Source organism: Chiloscyllium punctatum, chromosome 1 (genome assembly GCF_047496795.1).
Source record: "Chiloscyllium punctatum isolate Juve2018m chromosome 1, sChiPun1.3, whole genome shotgun sequence".
Lineage (NCBI taxonomy): Eukaryota > Metazoa > Chordata > Chondrichthyes > Orectolobiformes > Hemiscylliidae > Chiloscyllium > Chiloscyllium punctatum.
The window spans coordinates 86,472,378-86,492,845 of NC_092739.1; the positions used below are offsets into that span (position 1 = coordinate 86,472,378).

At 38.7% G+C, this 20,468-nt stretch overlaps 1 protein-coding gene across 4 annotated transcripts in view; it reads right to left on the bottom strand.

Moving 5' to 3' along the window:
• mtus1b (microtubule associated tumor suppressor 1b) overlaps positions 1-20,468 on the bottom strand; it is a 204,178-nt gene that overhangs the window by 15,841 nt on the left and 167,869 nt on the right. For all 4 annotated transcript variants that reach the window (XM_072570273.1, XM_072570254.1, XM_072570264.1 and 1 more), the window contains 4 exons: positions 8,807-9,021; positions 4,629-4,734; positions 4,403-4,476; positions 687-782 (listed from right to left, as the gene is read on the bottom strand). In XM_072570273.1, coding sequence (XP_072426374.1) covers positions 687-782; positions 4,403-4,476; positions 4,629-4,734; positions 8,807-9,021 — 491 coding nt within the window. The remainder of the gene's footprint in view (positions 1-686; positions 783-4,402; positions 4,477-4,628; positions 4,735-8,806; positions 9,022-20,468) is intronic.

Here is a 20,468-nt window from a genome sequence, read left to right on the forward strand (position 1 = left end):
TCAGGGATGCTATTAATTGCAAAAATTCAAATGTCCAATAGGAAAGTTTTTTTTTTTAGAAACACTGGAAAGCTTCCATTAAATATATAAATTTATTAGTGATAAATACTACAATACAGATAAATATAAAAATATACTCCCTGAAATAAACAAGGCTGTTTTCCTCATGGTGGGTCCAGAATTTTGACTAAATGGCCAGTGGCATGCAAGATGCAAAAAGTTGAGAACCAGCACAACCAAACAAATTTTAATCAGCCTTTGGCTGTTTTTTTTTAAAAGCTTGACTGTCTCAAATGTTGAAGTTAATTAGTGCTAAATTCATTACAAATATTAACTCAAAAAAAAACTACTTAATTTTGGTTTAAGATGGTTTTAAACTGTATCATATGCAATACTTCACATGTAGTTGTGCATTCAACTAGCTAGGCCCGTGACTCTCATTCCGTCTCAAATCTATGGAATTAGCTTCATTCAGATGCTTCTTCAAAACAGAAATGCTTTGAGACAGACTATTATACAAAGGCACAATCAAGTCATTGACAGCAGAGGTGATTTAAAAACAAAAAAATTAATCAAAAGTATTCTAAGACCTCCAACATAAGTAATACAAATCCAAGTTATTTATAGACAATCTAAAGAACACTCCTAAACCAGCAAGTATTCTTTTGGAATATAACAGAACTTACTTTTTCCTTCTGTGCTTGTGCTTTGATGATTTCCTCCTTATTTTGAATTTCTTTCTTTAGAGAATCATTTTCCTCAATCAGTTTTTCAATTTGGCCCTGAACACAAGATTTTGATTAGATTAGCAAAGAGGTCCATATTACAAAAAGTGGTGGTGCTGAATGCCTTGAAAGGCATAAAAGTGGATACATCCCCAGATCCTGACCAGGTATACCTAGGATTCAGTGGAAAGCTAGCGAAGTGATTGCTGGGCCCCTTGCTGAGATGTGTGTATTATCAATAGTCACAGGAGAGGTGCCAGAAGATTGGCAGTTGGCTAATGTGGTACAACCTTTTAAGAAGAGTGGTAAGGAAAAGCTAGGGTATTATAGACCAGTAACCTGAAGTCAGTGTTGGACAAATAGTTGGAAGGAATCCTGAGGGACAGGATTTACATGTATTTGGAAAGGCAAGGACTGATTAGGGATAGTCACATGGCTTGTGCAAGTGGGAAATCATGTATCATGAACTTGATTGAGTTTTTTTGAAGAAATAACAGAGGATTGATGAGAGCAGAGCAGTGGGCGTGATCTATATGGACTTCAGTAAGGCACTCACCAAGGGAGACTGGTTAGCAAAGTTAGGTACCATGGAATACAGGGAAAACTAGCCATTTGGATACAGAACTGGTTCAAAAAGGTAAACAACAGAGTGCTGTGTGGAGGTTGCTTTTCAGACTGGATGCCTGTGACTAATGGAGTGCCACAAGAATCAGTGTTGGGTCCTCTGCTTCCCGTCATTTGTATAAATGATTTGGATGTCAACACAGGCGATATAGTTAGTACATTTGCAGATGACACCAAAATTGGAGGTGTAGTGAACAGTCAAGAAGGTTACCTCAGATTACAATGGTATCTTCCTTAGATGGGCCAAAGGGCTGAGGAGTGGCAGATGGAGTTTAATTCAGATAAACGTGAGGTGCTGCATTTTGGGAAAGCAAATCAGAGCAGGACTTATACACTTAATGGTAAGGTCCTAGGGAGTGTTGCTGAACAACAAGGCCATGGAGTGCAGGTTCATAGCTCCTTGAAAGTAGAATCACAGGTAGATAGGATAGTGGAGGAAGAGTTTGGTATGCTTTCCTTTATTAGTCAGAGTATTGAATATAAAAGTTGGGAGGTGATGTTGCAACTGTACAGGATTTTGATTAGGCCACTTTTGGAATAGTGTGCAATTCTGAACATCCTTCCAATAGAAAGGATGTTATGAAACTTGAAAAAAGGATTCAAAAAAGATTTAAGGATGTCGCCAGGGTTGGAGGATTTGAGGCGGAATATGATGACACTGTTTTCCTTGGAGAATTGGAAGCTGAGGAGGGACCGCAGAGGTTTATAAAATCATGACAGGCAATGCATAGGATAAAATAGACGAGTACAGAACTAGGGGGGTAGGTTTAAGGTGAGGGGGGAAAAGATATAAAAAGGGACCTAATGGGCAACTTTTCATGTAGAGGGTGGTGTATGTATGGAATGAGCTGCCAGAGGAAGTGGTGAAGGTTGGTACAATTGCAACATTTTAAAAAAGGTATCTGGATGGGTATATGAATAGGAGGGATATGGGCCAAGTGCTGGCAAATGCAATAGATTAGTTTCTGATACCTGGTCATCGTGGATGAGCTGGACTTAAGGGTCTGTTTCCGTGCTGTACATCTGTAATTCAAAAAGTGATGCTACGCCCTACAAATCATGGATCAGACCACCTTAAGAATATTGTGATTAGTTCTGGGCACCTTATTTAAGGATGGATGTTAAGTCCTGGAAAGCATGCAAAGGAGATTTACCAGAATGATATCAGGAAGGAGAGAGTGTCAGCAAGAGCTAAGAGAGAAAATTTTTAGGATTTGGATTGCACCTTTTGGGAAAGGTGGAGGTGGATTCCATACAAAGGTATCAAAGAGGGAGCTGGATATATACCTGAAAGAGGGCTAGCTGTGTAGTTCTGAGGTGGTACAGTCAAGGCATCTAATGACCTTCCTCCGTAAAGTTCGGACTCAACGTGCATCCTTACTTGTTGCCTTGTTTGGAATGGTCACACAGCAACATAGGGTTACAATTATAAGATAGTGTGAAAGAACAGAGACCCATGCACAAAGCTTACAAAATTGTGGGATAAGTTTGGAAAGGGGTTTTTTTTTTTTAAAAGAAAAAGAACCATGACTTTTGACTTGAAAAATGGAGAGATAACATCCCAAAGCAAGGAAATGTTGCTTAGCATTTACAAGACACTAGATCCAACATGGAGTAGTGTGTTCAATACTGGGCAGCACAAGTCAATGCTTGTCATGGCCTTAGACTGAATTAATTCATGAAAGCGATGCGAGGAATGGAGCAAAGTGTAGAGAACAATGTAATGGTGGAAGTGGGCAGGTTATTTTCTTTTGAATTGGTGGAGTGTGGAAAGGTTTCTCTTTCGAAGCAGCAGGGTAGATTGTCAGCAAACATCAGAACAACATCGTGTTTCAGCAGAGTAAACGTATTAGTTTTCCAGTTGTAGAAACAATTGGTCACAAGAGGATACAGATTTAAGATAATTGGTAAAAAGAAGTCAGGTGAAGAAAATGGGAGTTTTTATTTTTGTGGACCAGTTAATGTCTGGAAAGCATCACCAGAAAGGCTAGCGGAAGCAGACTCAATCACCTTCTGGACAGGAGTTGGATGACTACATTAAAAAAAGAGGGGGAAAACCCTGCAATGTATTAGGGAAGAAAAGGACTAACTGGGTAACTTCAATTAGGCAGAGCGATCTTCTGCAATGACCGATCACTATGAGAATACATTTTGTGTTTAGCCCCTACCATAAATATGATCTTGGGATTGACAGCAACATTGGGAAAGTAGTATTTATTGTTCACATCTAATGGAATTGAGGGGATGTTGTCCCAATTATATTGGGCAGGTTAGACCTCATACCCTGCCTTCCCTGAAAAGAGAGTCAATTATTTGTTCACTAGCGCCTTTAAAAGCCATATTCTGAAGCCAGATCACAAATTAGTTTGGTTCTCAATGAAGTTCATTAAATACTTGACTTTTCTCACTCGATGACCATTATCGTTGTTCTGTATTTGAAATTAAGTAGGGGGATAGTATAACTGGGACATGAGACTAAAGGTGAAATACCTCAAATTTGATACTTATCGTAGTTAAAACCATTGAATGTGGTATCAAGAGCAATCAGATTTCTTTCAGTGGTTAATTCTACTTTTGAACAATTGCACACAATAGATGAGAAGAGATTAAAAGTATGTAATTTTTTTGCAATTGCAGTAGGTTTCATGAGCTTCAATTTCCAGTAAATTCTTGCTCAAGGTTATTCCCACAGATAACATTAGGTACCCTAACAGATAACATTCTTGTTTCAAATTTAACTGACTTCAGTCCAATTCTGATTTGCATCCAATGTTCTGCTTGAATGCAATACTGAAGTAGTAGTCTATGTTTGAAGGCCTTATCCTGCAGATGTAGTATTATACCACTGAAATCTGCCAGGATCAGTGCAACAGAACTTCAAGAGCTGTATTTGAAGCACTAATTTTAAATGCAAACATTTGTCACAGAACAAGCACCAAAATGATTCTCTAACCATTCACTCCAGACATTGCATAGAATAATATGCAAATAGCTGTATTCACATTGTGGAATTAATCCTATGAAGCATTTTCTTTGTAGCAAGTTTGACTAACCTGCAATAGTGATTGTCTTTCTTTAAAGCTCTCATCAAGTGTCTTCAGATCCAGTTCATGTGATCTGTTAAGCACTGCAATTAACAAAAATAAGTCCAAGTTGTGATAATTATTTGCAGCTACGCAATGTATTATATTGAGGAATTACATCTGTTGCAACATTAGACTTATTCCTTTCACAAGGTCACTTTACTAGGATGATACCATTTTATTCGGCATTGATTACCTGTTAGAGACTGTTGATATTCTTTCTGAAGACACTCCAGTTTTTTTGAATGAGTTGCAATAAGCTCCAGTTTATGAGCATCATGCTTAGAGGTTACCCCTTCAATCTAAATACAAAAAGAGAAAATGTTTGGCGTCATGCGCTTCAATGTTCAGAGTACATTATGTGGAGCCAGGTGGTGGTCATCTAACCCACTTGAGCATCAACATTGCTGGCTAGACTTATTTTATCCAACTGATCCTATTTATTGCACACATTTTGGATACAATAGCAATTTATTTAATTCTCAGCATAAACAAGACTTCATCTGAACATGCAAAAGTAGTTGAGCCAGTGTCACAAATTTCAAATTTGGCTGTTAAAATATTCTCTCACGTTTAGGGTGGTTAGTCACTCAGGTAAGCAAACCTCTCACGGTGTATGGCAGGAGTAAAACTACTCTATACGGATGGGACAAATCAACTTAGCAATAACATTACAGAGGATTTTCTGGAGTGTATATGTGAGCTTTAAGACCGGTTATGTTGAGGAGCAACAAGAGAGCAGGCTACCCTAGATTCATTACTGCGCAATCAGCAAAGATGAATTAACAATGAGTGTGCAGGGTCCATTGGGGAAGGAGGACCATGAAAGAGTTAAATGCAAATGAAGGCCCTGAATCTATATAAGGATATGAGGTGCCCGATAGCAATGTCGGGTAAAAAGGCTAGCATTGTGTACACAATGGCTAATTTTTAAGAGGAATTTAGATATGATCAACAATCAGTTAATCCTACCTGGTGCAAAAATAGGAAAGCTTGCTCAACAATAGTTTAAAGAAAGAAATTGGGTTAGCATTAGATTCAAACAGTAGACAAAACTGCCAGAGAAAGTAGCAAGCCTGAAGCCAAGCAGCAGTTCAGAATTCATTAAAACGAGACAAAAGATTGATCAAGAGAGCATGAAAATCATACGAGAGTAAGCTTACATGGGAAAAAAAAATGACAAAAGTTTAGGTGTGACCAGAAAAAGGTTAAAGACAAAAGTCAGAAATGGGGAAAGAAAATGGCCAAAGAATTGAACACATTTCGATCTCTTTACAAGAAAGGACAAGTTCTCAGAAATGCCAAGGAACTAACAGGGAGCATTAAAAGAAAATGAGCACGGATTAAAAGTAGTGCTAGAGAAATAGAAAAGAGTTGAAGACAGAGTCTCCTGGGCCTGATTATCTGTATTCTACAGTGTAAAAAGGAAGTTGCCTGAAAATTCTGGATGGATGGGTAGTTAGAAATGACAGATTAAAAGGAATGTCTTCGGAGAGTAGCGAATACATGGAATTCTATATTGCAGGAGGGGTATTGAAGCTCTGTTAAGTATATTCAAGGTTGATTTAATGGAGTCAAGGATTATCAGATCAGCCATGATCTCATTGAAAGGCAGAGGCACTGCGAAAGACTGAATAACCCAGTTCTGCTCCTGTCCCCTATGGTCATCTTGCAAAACTCTGCAGATTAGAAAGCAGTTGCTACAGCTTGGAGGGTGGCAAATCTAACCCTAAAATGAAAAGGGAGCAAGAGAAAACAGGAGAGTTGCAGACCAGTTAGACTATTAAATGTAGAAAAAAAAAGTTTGTATCTACAATAAAGACATGATAACTGAACATTTGGGAAGCATTAATGGGACTAGACAAAAGGCATGGGGTTTATAAATATTATGTTTAACCATTCTTTTGGAGCAGTTTCTTTTTATTGAGAATTAATCAGGAGAATAGATAAGGGGCAACCTGTGGATGTGGTGTATTTAGATTTCATGAAGGGTTCTGATAATGTCCCACTTAAGGGATTAGTGCACAAATTGATGCATACAGCACCTGGACTGGGGGTGTAATACACTAGCACTGATTGATAATGGATCCATAGACCAGAAAGAGCAAGTAGGGACAAGTGGGTCTTTTGAGGTGGTAGATTCACTAAGCCAACACTGGTGGTGATAGGGCTATCTTTAAGGCAAGAGATTGGTTTGGTCAGACCTGTATTCACTAGAGTTCAGAAAAAATGAGAAGGTCCAAGTTGTATACATTCTGACAGGGTTGTGTTTCCCTTGGTTGGTAGGGTCTAGAGTCAAAAGTCTCAGTCTCAAGATACACAGAGTCGGCCATTTCTTGTCAACCTATGGAATTTACTACCACTGGGTCAGAGTATTCATGGAAGTGATGATAAATTTTGAGAAATCAACAAAGTATCAAGGGGTAAGAAGAGAGAGAAAGTGGGAATATGGCACTGAGATAAGCAGCCATGATCATGGTATGGACTAGCACAGCAGGTTTAAAGAGACAAATGGCTTACTCCTGCTCCTAGTATCTACACCTGTGTTTCTATGACCTGTCTTCAGGTCGTCAGTGCTGCAGAAAAGCTAGCAAGACAACTGAATAGATTCAGACAAGTCTCCTATGGCATTTCATCTATTCTAAAACACAAAACTTATGGAAATCTATAGAACTTTGGTACACTATATGGGGTAGGGGCTTCATCAAACAAAGAAAGCCCCAAATGCTGATAACTAAGTTGGACTTTCCATAATCTTCTGGGACAAACTGGTTTTATATAACTTCCTGTTACTATCTACTAAAACAAGGCAAAACCTAAATTTGGGACAGAAGGACCTTAGCCTTTGCCACTCTGAGCTGCTACTTAGTAGCAGTTATAAGAAAAGGAAACTTCACAATGTGTAGTTCAGCACAGCAAGCTGCAGATTAAGAACAGTCTGATAACTGGGTAAACATCAGAGGAGCAGTGCTCCTTGAATGCTGCCTGAACTGCTGTGTACTTCCAGCACCACTCATCCAGAATCTGGTTTCCAGCATTGGCAGTCATTGTTTTTACCTAACTGGGTAAACAGTTTATTAAGTAAATATTGAGCTTGAAAAAGGAATCCAGGGTGACTAAAAACATTGACTCGCTAATAAAGCTTGCTCAAAACTTCACTATTATTCAAAACGTCAACATAAGCAGTCAAGGGTTATTAATGCTGGCATGTCAAGCAAATTAAAAGTCCACACATTGAGACCATGTGGTCACTTTCATCTGGAAGTCTTGGTTAATGCCAGTCTACAAATTTCTGTCTCTCAAAAAAGTGACAAAGTATCACAAGATGAAAAAAATCCAACTCAGGTGACTTAGATAAAATTCAACATTATTCACCTCTTGCTGTACTCAAGGACAGTTTGCACTAACTTGGCTTTTTTCATTTCATACTAAATTTAAGTATTATTATTTTTATATTCAGCGTCCATCTCAAGGACAGATCACACCTCAACAATCGGGGCATATGGTTCAATGCTTTCTTTTTCATTTCATTTAGTTTTCTGGAGACCGATTTTAATAAAGCAGTTTGAGAAAAGTAAAAAGCCAGAAAGAATTTAGTACACAAAGTATGCACAACAAACAGAGCAAACCACATGCCTTTTGTTTTAAAATAATGCAGTCACATCAACATAACAAACCTGACATTCCACCCAGTGGTGATGTGATGACACTCATTACTGACCTCAAAAGAAAATTGAAAATTTGAGATAATTTCCCATGTTAATTTCACTGCATCAAGTATTGGGAATCCCTGTTGTGCAACAGTCCTTTCAAGACCAAACAATAAATCAACAATTTCTGAGACTACAATCCTGAAGGTATAAAGTGCTGATTAAATGCCCCTTTTAACCAATTCAGGAGTGAAATGCAGATTTGGACATACACACTAAGACAACAGAAGAAATATCAAAAATAATTTGAAAACTATGGAATGTTATTAATCCTGGCAAAGTCTGTGAGCCCCCACAAAATTTCTTATGGCAAGAGCCAACTGTTCAATATGTGGTTTTAGTATACCATTAAAAAAAGTTATACCATATTCAAACCATAATAATTCTTCAATGACTTGTACAGTGAGGCAGTACAAATAAGAAGTGCAAGTCCAGATCAAACCATTAACATTCATGATTGCCATTTCGAAAGAACAGAGAATCTGTGATAACTTCTGGGTGGTTGTGTTTAACTGTACACATGGACAACAGGAGCTACGACCATTATCAAATTTTTACTGTGCAGCTTTTACAACTGTCTCCTTGGCACTGTAGATGCAAAACTTTATCAAATACTTCAGAGGATGGAAAGAGGAAATAAAACCAAAAAAAAACACATTCAGACCTCCTTTTGAAGCTGTGCTTGCAACTTCTCGACATCATTTTCAAAGCTTTGCTGTAGGTGCTCCTTCTCTGCAGTGAAGAGCTCCTCAATTCTTTTTTCTAGTTCTTTAAGTTCGGTCTGGTGCTCTTCAGATAGCGTTTGAATTACTCCTTCGTATCTGTTTTGTAGTTCCTCCCGATCCTTCTCCAACTGAACCAACGTCACGTTCCTGGTCTCTGAAAGCAGTGCAGTGACATAATAGCATGATATAATACTGCAATCCTATGAGGGGTGTCACAAAACCATTTGCATGCATGCTTCAGAAACCAAGTCCCTTGTGCCTGTGATGTTATGAATCTGGAATCTGCTTAAGTGAATTAGCCAATATCTCTTTTTGTTTTCATTTTGATTTATCCCTTAACTATGTTTAACAGCTTGTATTTGTGTGATTGGGGCCAAGAATCAAAGAAAACTAAGTTTAAACCATGAGAGGCATGGATAAGATAAATAGACTAAGTCTGTCTTTTCTCTGGGATGGGGGGAGTCCAGAGCTAGAGGGCATTGGTTTTGGGTGAGAGGGGAAAGATCTAAAAGGGACCTAACGGGCAACTTTTTAGTCCATTTATGTTAAATTAATAATATGAGCTTTTAAAGGTAACTTTGGCTCTGCTACACAAATTAGACTTGTGAATTAATGCCATGTAGTCAAGCCACCCTCATTTTTACAAGCTGAACATTTGTGAAAAAAACTTGCGCGCTTTCAGTTGGGTTTAAAAGCATTTGAGACAGGTTTGTTGACACAAACTTCTCCCGCAGCACCTCCATAACTGGACTTCATAATTAGGTTTTTGGAGCTGTCTGGAAGGCCAAAGTCAAACACTGCAGTGCTTAGTTCCACTAAACACTGCTGGCGTGAACCCAAATGACATCATCACAACTGTTTATATTATTCAGAGCAACCCTCGTGTTAACTAGCTACCTACTTCCACTTATAGTGTCAGAGATTTACAGCATGGAAACAGACCCTTCAGTACAACTCTTCCATGGCAACCACATATCCCAACCTAACCTAGTCTCATTTGCCAGCACTTGCCCATATCCTTCCAAACCCTTACTATTTATATACACTTTCAGATGCCTTTTAAATGCTGCAATTGTAGTAGCCTCCACCACCTCCTCTGGCAGCAACCCCATTGGTGTAAAAAAGTTGCCCGTTAGGTCCCTTTTAGATCTTTCCCCTCTCACCCAAAACCAATGCCCTCTAGCTCTGGACTCCCCCCATCCCAGAGAAAAGACAGACTTAGTCTATTTATCTTATCCATGCCTCTCATGGTTTAAACTTAGTTTTCTTTGATTCTTGGCCCCAATCACACAAATACAAACTGTTAAACATAGTTAAGGGATAAATCAAAATGAAAACAAAAAGAGATATTGGCCAATTCACTTAAGCAGATTCCAGATTCATAACATCACAGGCACAAGGGACTTGGTTTCTGAAGCATGCATGCAAATGGATTTCACTAAGCTCTGAGGACTAGCCAATACTTATAACAGAGATTCTATTCTCCAAACTTTCAATAAGTTAATAATGAGAAGATTAGCAGGGAACAATCAAATCTCCATCCTATAGCTTTTGCAGCCACAATCCTTCCGACCACAGTTCAAATCCAGTTCAAACTTTGGTTTCTTTCAGACTCTTCTTCCTACTGGACCCCTATTAACTTTCAAACATCTGCCATCTATTTGCGCATAACATATCTCTGAAACCAAAACATCTACAGCATTCTTGGAACAAGAAAACCTGCAATTAATTTTCAGGTCTGGCCTCTTAAGCAAATATCAGTTTCCTTCCTTGTTTACCTTTTTTTAAAAAAAAAGCTGCTGCTCACGATCCAAAAAGGTCACTCTCAGCTCATAGTTCATAGCTCCAAACCAAATGTGAATTCAAAAAGTGGAAAATGAGTGAGGGTTCTAACAACATATGCAACCTCTACAAGGTCTCTGCAAAACTGCCAAACCAAAACCCAAAGTCTTTTTTTCCCCCCCCCAAGGTGGGGGAGGGGGGGGGGGGGGGGGGGTGCGCGTCTCCCCCAAGTAAAAACAAACTATCTCCTAAACTGAAAGCCTAAAACACATTTACTTTGAGAAATTAATCATCAGTGGGCAATGTAAATAAATAGTTCAGATAATCCAGAGGCCATTGCTTTGAAAATGTACAGAACAACTTTAAGGGTTACATAGTGATCTTACATTCAAGCAGGACAATTGGTAGGAAACAACTGTGAACTTAAACGGATTCAGATGAAAAAAAACAAATTTTTGTTTCAGTGTCAAAAATTCCTTGTTAAATAGGTAAAGATTTAATGGCAAGTTACATCCATTGAAGTACTATACACGTACAGCGAGCGTTTTGCCATTACTAAGCCTGATGTACAATGTTCAATGGAAAGAATGCTCATGTCCAGTGAAATGGAATAATCCTAAACTAAAGATCACTGGGAAGTGAAAAGTTAAGTTGCGGCTGATGAAATTACTTCCAGGACACAGTAAATCAATTAAAAAAAAAACTCAAACATATCAGGTCAACCCTAAAAAGTATTTTAAGATTCAACACTGCCTGTATCCAGAAGCAGTTTGATTTTGCAGTTTACCCAATAGTTGCTGCACTTTTCACCATGTGTCTGATGTTACAACACAGACAGAAACTGGATTTCATGAATTGTGAAAACTTGTGCATGCATGCACAATTTAAAAAAAAATACACTTGGGTTTTTGGTACGCAGAGAATCAAGGAATACAGTGATAGTGATGGAAGATAAAGTTCAGGTAGATCAATCAACTTTGGCATATGGCTGAATAGACTCAGAAGGCCAAAAAGCATACTCCCACTTCTATTTCTATTCTTAGATACTCAAGTCTTGATAACAGCATTTATATACTGGTATGCTGGTACAGCAGGTGATAAGGAAAGCAAATACAATTTTAGCATTTATTGTCAAAGTCATACAGTACAGAAACAGACTCTTCTGTCCAAGTTTCCCAAACTGAACTAATCTCACTTTCCTGCGTTTGGCCCAAATGCCTCTAAATCTTGCTGATTCATGTACCTGTCAAAATGTTTTTTCAATGTTCTAACTGTGCCTGCATCTACCACTTCCTTTAGTAGTTTATTCCACATACAAACCATCCTGTGTGAAAAGGTTGCCTCTCAGGTCCTTTTGAAATCTTTCTCCCCTCATCTTAAAAAATGCCCCTAGTTTTGAACTTCCCCACTCTAGGGAAAAAAAACTTTGCTATTCACCTTCTCTGTGCCCCTCCTGATTTTATAAACCTCTTTCAGATTACTCTTCAACCTCCTACACTCCAGTGAAAATGTCACAGCTTACCCAGCCTCTCGTCAACATAGACCCTCCAGTCTCAGCAGCATCCTTGTACATTTTTCCCGAACTTTCTCCAATTTAATATCCTTCCTACAGAAAGGCAACCAGAACTGTATGCAATATTTCAAAAGTGGCTTCACCAACGTCCTGTACAACCTCAACATGACATCCCAACTCCTAGAATTCAAATGGTCTTAGCAAAGGCGGCAAACATAATAAGTGAGTTCTTAAACACCTTGCCTACCTGCGATTCAACATTCAAGAATATGTACCTGAACCCCTAGGTCTCTCCATTCCACAACTCTACCCAGGACTTTACCTTTATTTGTGTAAATCCCACATTTGTTTGTTTTACCACAACACCTCAATTATCTAAATTAAACTCCATCTGCCACACTCAGAACTATATAGCACAGGAAATGACATTTCAGCTCACTATGTTAAGTCAAACATGACGCCAAGTCGAACTAATGCCTTCTGCCTCCTTTGGTCCATGTCCTTTCATTCCTTGCATATTCATTTGCTTATCTAAAGTCCCTTAAATACCCCTATTGTATCTGCCTCTACCACCATTGGCAGTGTGTTCCAGACTCTTAACTGTGTAAAAAACCATGCCCATCACATGCCTTGTGCTCCTTAAAATGGATGACCCCAAGTATTGGACATTTTGACTCTGGGGGAGAAACATTGACTGTCAACTTTATCTATGCATCTCTATTATATAGACTTCAATCAAGTCTCCCATCAGTCCCTGCTGCTTTAGAGAAAAGCTGAGTTTTTCTAGCCTCGCCCTGTAGATCATATAGTCAAATCCAGAGAATGTCCTGGTAAACTTTTTCTGCACCCTCTTCAAAGTCTCCACATCCTTCTTGTAATGTGGCAACCAAAACTGAACACAATACTCTTTTGTGCCCTAGCCAAAAAGTCTTTTAAAGCTGCAACATGACATCTTGATATAAATTAAAACCTTCCACCACTACCCGCTGCCTCCTATGGGCAAGCCAATTCCGAATCCACGCAGCCATGTCACTGGATCTCATGCATCTTAATCTACTAGATAAGTCTACCATGAGGGACCTTGTTGAAAGCCTTTACTAAAATCCATATAAACAATATCCACTGCTCTAGCCTCAGAGTATCTTTGTCACCTCCATGAAAAATTCAAATCAAGCTAGTAAGACATGACCTACTCTGCACAAAGCCATGCTGACTGTCCATAATTAGATCATTCTTTTCTAAATGAGCATATATCCTAAGAATTCTCTCCAAGAGCATCCGAACAACTGATGTGAGTGTCACTGGTCTATAGTTGCTTGGATTAACCCTACTTCCCTTCTTGAACAGAATATCATTAACTACTCACCAGTCATCCAGTACCTCTCTGGTGGTGAACAAGGTCTTGATAGAGGCCTCAGTAACCTCCTCTCTTGCCTCTGTCAATAATGTGGACCTGGGGACTTAGCCACCTTAAATGCCCTTCAAAAGACCCATCACTTCCTTCTTGATCTCAAAATGTTCTAGCATATCAGCAGGTCCCACACTAATCTCACTATCCTCCATATCCTTCTTTGGGTAAATATCGACACAAAGTACCCATTTATGATCTCACCCACATCCTCTACCTAGAAGTACAAGTTGCCTCCTTGATGAGTGGTCCTAATTTCTCCCTAGTTATATTTAATGTATAGAATACCCTGCCATTCTCTTTAACCCTACTTGCCAAGGTCATTTCATGGTGGTAAAAACAATAACTGCAGATGCTGGAAACCAAATTCTGGATTGGTGGTGCTGGAAGAGCACAGCAGTTCAGGCAGCTTCCAACGAGCAGCGAAATCGACGTTTCAGGCAAGAGCCCTTCATCAGGCCTGTTCTTGCTCTAATTCCTTGCTTTATAATCCACCACCGCCCCCACCACCCAACAGACCCTGTCGGATTTTAGCTACCTAAACTTTACTATACTACTTTTCTTCCTTTTGACTAAATTCACAATCTCCTTCATTTTCCAAGGTTCCTTCACCTTACCATCCTTGTCCTTCTTCCTTACTGCAACATGCCAGTCCTGAACGATCTTTAAACTATTCTCACATGTCAAATATGGACTCGCCTGATAACAGGCCCTCACAATTAACATCCCCTAGCTTCTGCCTAACACATTGACCCAATTGATCAAGACCCCTTTGTAATCTTCTACAACCATCTTCACTGTCAACTGTACCATTCTTGATGCCATCTGCAAGCTTACTAAATGCTTCTCACAAATTCTCAATAGAATAGAAAAAGAGGGTAGTGTTGGCACAACAAGACATTGGTGAGACCATACCAGAGGTACTGCAGACAAATTTGGTCCCCTTAAGAGATGTAGTTCTATTGAAGGCAGCTCAGAGGAGGTTCACTGGATTGATTCCATAGATATGGGGTGTATTATGAGGACAGGTTGAACAATTTAGGCCTATACTTGCTGGAGTTTGGAAGAATGAGAGATGATCTAAGTGAGGCATACAAGATATGAAAGGGGATTGAAGAAGATGATGTAGAGGACAGTTCTTCATTTGAGTGGTCATCGTTAAGATAAATCAGACTAAGAGAAACTACTTTTCCCAAAAGATAGTCAATCTGGGAATTCACTACCCCAGAACATGGATACTGGGACATAGGCTAAAAATTAAAGCCCGCAAATTTAAATTATTGCTGGTTTGAAGGGTTATGAAGGGAAGCAGAAATGAAGATAAAATGAGATCAGCCATGATTGTATCAAGTGACAGAGCACACTAGAGGGGCTGAACAGCCTTCTTCTGCACCTAATTCATATGTTTCATGTATTCTGCAGGCCATTAGCTTGATCTCCAAAAGAAACCCAATCAATTTTCTCCCAAAAAATGAAGTTTGGGCAACATGAAGCAGCACCAAGATACTCGTGCACAGAACCACTTGGATCTAGACTTCTCAACCTCAAAAAGGTATGCCAAAAAATTGAAGAGTTAAGTGAATGCAGTGAAGACAGTCTACAAAATGATTGAACTGAAGCATTACTATTATCACAGAAATCTAATCCAACAGAGTTCTCTATAAATCAATGGCTTTAAAATATCCCACAACTGTATTACTCCATCCTATCACTATTACCGCAATATTACCCTGCAGTGCATTTAAATAAGCAACATATGCATTTGCAAAATAAGAAAATGACTGAACAATCTACTCCTATTGCTACTGGTATTGAAGGTCACAAGTCTGCCTTTCCTCCATAAAACTCCAATCAGATCCGCCACATATATGGTCAAGGACTCCCCACTTGTTCTCTTGAATAGAAAATTCAAAAACATCACAACTCTTTCAAAGTATCTCACCTTCATCTTAAATGAGAAACGCAGTAGTGTTTTCTTAAACACTGTCCTCTATTACTTGACTCCCTTGGAGAAATACCACCTTAGCATTTACCAAGTCAAATTTTCACTGAATGCTATGTTTCACTAAGAACACCTCATTCTTCCCCAAAATGCAACCTCATCCCAAACAGCAGTCTACCAAATCTTCTCTGAACTGCTTCAAAGCCAAGTCTCTAATTAAGGAAATAAAAACCACACAACATGGGTGGATGCTTCTACCTGTGCTGTCTATGTTGCAGCAAGGAACAAGAGAGGTCCAATTTGATAGTCCAAACCCTTGCAATAAACATTCCATCTGCCTTCATAATTACTCTATTTTGATGCCAATGGCTTTGAGGACACCTAGATTCCATTCTACTTAAACATTCTGCTTAAACATTCTGCTTTCTATACTTCCAAGTGAATCATTCCTTCTCCTCAGCACATAATAGATCTCTCAAAATTATCTGCCCACACAACTTGCATAACAGCCACAAACTTGGATACAATACAGATTTAACTTGAGCCATCTTTAGCTCAGGGTGACATAGTAAACCAGGTAAATAGGCTTTGTAATCAGTACATGTGCATAACTGCTCCTAGTACTTGGTTAATTGGCATAGACAGGTACAAAAAAGAGAAAATCATCTTGGTGAAGGACTAAAGGGCCACAAATGCTGAAGATGAACCAATTTGCAGAGGGAGGGAGGATGGACTTTTAAGGAAATATAGATTTTAAAATTCCACAGTCAACTGACATTAGGTTGAAGCAAGGTCTAGAAATCAAACCTGGAATAACCAAAGTCATCTGAATTTAAAGTAACATTTATCAAGAGAGACTGAAGCCACTCGTGAGAGAACTACTGATCATCTAGTTTTAAATTCAGATCTGTACGATAGGTCTCAGTCAAGATTTAACACTTTCTTGCAGTTATCCAGCTTGGGAACAATTACCCCAGATTAAAAAAAAATACATTAATGCCCTGCATTTCAAGCAACAGCTTTAAAATCGAGCAAAATGAAATGGATTCTTAACTGAAACCAGAAAAGTTTCTTCCTCTCTCTGTCTCTAAAAGCAAATTAACTAGTGATAAACAAACTAAAGGTGGACATTGGATTTTAAAACCCAATACATCTGCAATACAGCATTTTCTCTTTTGACATCTAGATTCACATTTCTAATCAATGCGTCCAGTTAAGACCCAACAACTCAAGACTTAAGGATATTGTACGGACTTTATACTACACATTCCTTTATCTCCACATCATATCGGACATTATGTTAACAGTCTTTCTCTACTCAGGATACCTGCCAGATCTGCTGAGTTTCTCAAGGGCTTATACTTCAGTTCACCAATGTCCAGCGTGTTCCTTTTGATACATTATTCTTCCTTTCTGTACAAGACATTATCCACATCTGAATTTATGCACTTCATGTCACATTTCTTTCAAATTTAAGCAGCAAGAAATGACTCTGCCTTCCATACAAGAAAGTCTTGTAACTAACATGTTTCTGGGGAGCCAAATTTTAATTGGAATGACAAAGCCAATTCACCCCTCTTAAGCTGGCTGTAACACCAACAGCAATTCCATAAAACCCTAAGAAATAGCAACAGGAATAGGCCATTCAGTCTCCTAATCCTGCTCCATCATTCAATAGAAACATGGCTAATCCAACACTCCTGTACTTTCCCTTCAACTTATGATTCCAATACTGATCAAGAATTTCTCGCAACCTTAAAATTTACATGATTCTGCCCCCATGGCTCTGTGGGGAGGAATTCCAAAGCCATTCAACTCAAAAAAAAAATTCCAGTTGCGTTAACCACACTTTCCTGGAGTGCAACTGTTTTCAGGCAGATGAGCACAAAAGCAGAATGAATTGGTGTTTATGATTGTTGTCATTTTTTTTTATTGTGGCAGTATCATTGGGAGTGAAGACTATACCAAAATATGATTCTGTTGTGAATAGGGGTCAAGTTTATATCCCCATAAGCATATGGAAAAATTACATGTTTCTTTATTGCATGCTGACACAAGTGATTACTTGTATTAACATTTCTTCATTATATTTATCCTGGGTCTCCAAACTCAAGTGGGGCTCTGACCAATTCTTGAGCACACTGCAAAACATTGTTACAATATTCCAAGCGAATGACTTGAAATCGAGACAGCAATTCTGTTAATTAACTAATCTTCAATTCATTCACTCAATGCAATGAGCTCTAGTATGTGCAGGAATCATGTTATAATTTTCAAATTTTTTTTGAAATCCAAGTATATCTACCCTTTGTTTCTTCTGGCCTAATTATATCCAAAAAGAGCTCGAGTAAACCCTGCAAGCAATTTCTCTTTCATACTATGCTGGATTCTATTATGATTTTTCAAAATGTCAGTATATCCTTAGTAATGGCTCCATTATTTCTCAAATGACAATGGTGCCAGAGTCATACAGCATGGAAACAGACTTTTTGATCCAACCAGTCCACATCAAACATGTTCCCAAACTAAACTACTCCCACCTGCATGTACTTTATTCAAGGAAGGAAGGTAGGTTGAGGGAAATGGGCCAAGTGTCTCTTGTTAAAAAATTAACTGTCCCTGCATCTACTACTTTCGCTGACAGACTTCCTCCTCTCAGCTTAAAATATGCCCTCTAGTTTTGAACTCCAAGGGAAAAGACCTTTATCATTCACCTAACTATGCCCCTCATGATTTTATAAATATCTGTAAAGGCCACCCCTCAACCTCATGTTCCAGTGAAAAATGTCCAATCCTATCCAGCCTCGTCTTCTAACTCAACCCCTCCAGCCCTAGTAACAGCCTAGTAAATCTTTGCTGAACCCTCTCCAGTTTAATAATATCCTTCCAATAAAAGAGCAAGCAGAATTGGACAGTACCCCAGAAGAGGCCCCAACAACGTCCTGTCCCACCTCAGTCAGAGCAGTATATAGCATAGAAACAGACACTTCCATCCAACTCGTCCATGCCGACCAGATATTCTAAATTAATGGAGTCCCATTTTCCAGCACTTGGTCCACATCCCTCTAAACCCTTCATATTCATAGAACCATCCTCATGCCTTTTAAATGTTGTAGTTGTACCAACCTCCATTCCAATCACATACCGTCCTCTGCATGAAAATATTGCCTCTTGGGTCCCTTTTAAATCTTTCCCCTCTCATCTTAAACCCATACTTTCTAGATTTGAACATCCCCCCACCCTGGAAATAAATCCTTGTCTGTATACCCTATCCATGTCCTTCATGATTTTATAAACCTTAAGTTACCTGTCAGCCTCTGATGATCAAGGGAAAATAGCCTGAGTTTATTCACCTCTCCCTATTAGGTCAAAGCCTCCGACCATGGTAATATCCTTGAAAAGGTTCAGAAAGGACTTGCAAGCTTCACAACATCCTCCTTCAAGCATGGAGACCAGAATTGCACACAGTATTCCAAAAGCAACCGAACATCCTGAAGACCTCCTGACTCTTCTAACCAATACACTGACCAATAAAAGGCAAGCATATCAAATGCCTTCTTCACTATCTCTTCCTAACTCAAAAAAGTCTGAGTAATGAAGGCAAGTGTGCAAATCACCTTAACCACACTATTTACCTGTGACACAAATTTCAAAGAATTATGTACCTGAAACCCTAGTTTTGGTTCTATAACACTACCCAGCAGCCTATTAAATAGAATACCTCACATTTATCCATATTAAACTTTATCTGCCTCTCCTTGAACTGTTGACGCAACTGATCAAGATCTCTTTTTCATCTTCGACAACTAACTTAACTACACACTATCACCAATTTTAGTGGCATCAACAAACTTACTAACCATGCTTCTTATATTCTCATTTAAATAATTTATATAAAAGACAAAGTGGACAAGCATCATTCTCTCTAGAACATTTCTGCTCACCGGTCTTCAGTCAGAAAAATCCTCAGCCATCACCTTACCTGCCTTCAAGCCAATTTTGAATCTGATTGACAAGCTCATTCAGAATCCCATGTGATCTAGCTTTACTAATTAGCCAACCATGCAAAACCTTGTCTCGTTGTCCCTTTTAAATTGTTTTCTACAACAGCCAATCAGGCTACTCTTATTGCTACATGTTACTGGCTGTCACTGCCCAATGGGCAGTAGCAAACTGGCCTAAGTCTCTCTAATCTTGCTCAGTGCTTCCCCTCTCATTTAAAAAAAAGTGCCTCCTTGAAGTTGGGAACGTACTACGTAGTGCAAAAGTGCCTCATTGTTAATGCACAGTACAATAAGTTGCCTTGAAATTTCCATATCCAGTGTTCACAAGAGTATTTCTCTTCATTGCAAATTTCACAAGTGTAGCTGATGTGTTTTAGGAGTTTTTGGTTTGTCAGCAAGAATGTCATTTAAAGGCTAAAATGATAAGGTTCTGTTTGATACTGAACCGTGAGGCAATTGTGTGCCATTAAGTCAAATTCAAATGCTCAATTTGACTGGCTGCGAATCCTTTTTTGGTAAAATAAAAATGCCACATTAACCAGATACCCAAATAGTGTGTACAATAACAAGGCTAGATGGGCTACATACTTAAACACAATATATGTTACAATGAACCAAAGGAAGAGTTATTTTATTCTGGACTGGGCTTGAGCATTCTGCCAAGCATTTAAAAAAGTTTCACTGATTAAATTATATCTAAAAAGGTAAAAAAGGATATTAAAAAGGACGAAGTAAGTATTCAGCAATAAATGCTAAAGCATGAACAATTATTTTGCATTTAAAATCAGATGGTAGGGCTAGGGGAAACATTTTCCTAAGGCGGTTCCTGGTATACCAAATGCTCAGAATTCCAGGAACTGGGTCAAATGGCCAGCCTCCAGAGAAATAAGTGTTTTCACAGATATCATGGAACATTCAACTGCAGGAATATTACTAAACAGCTTAATATTCA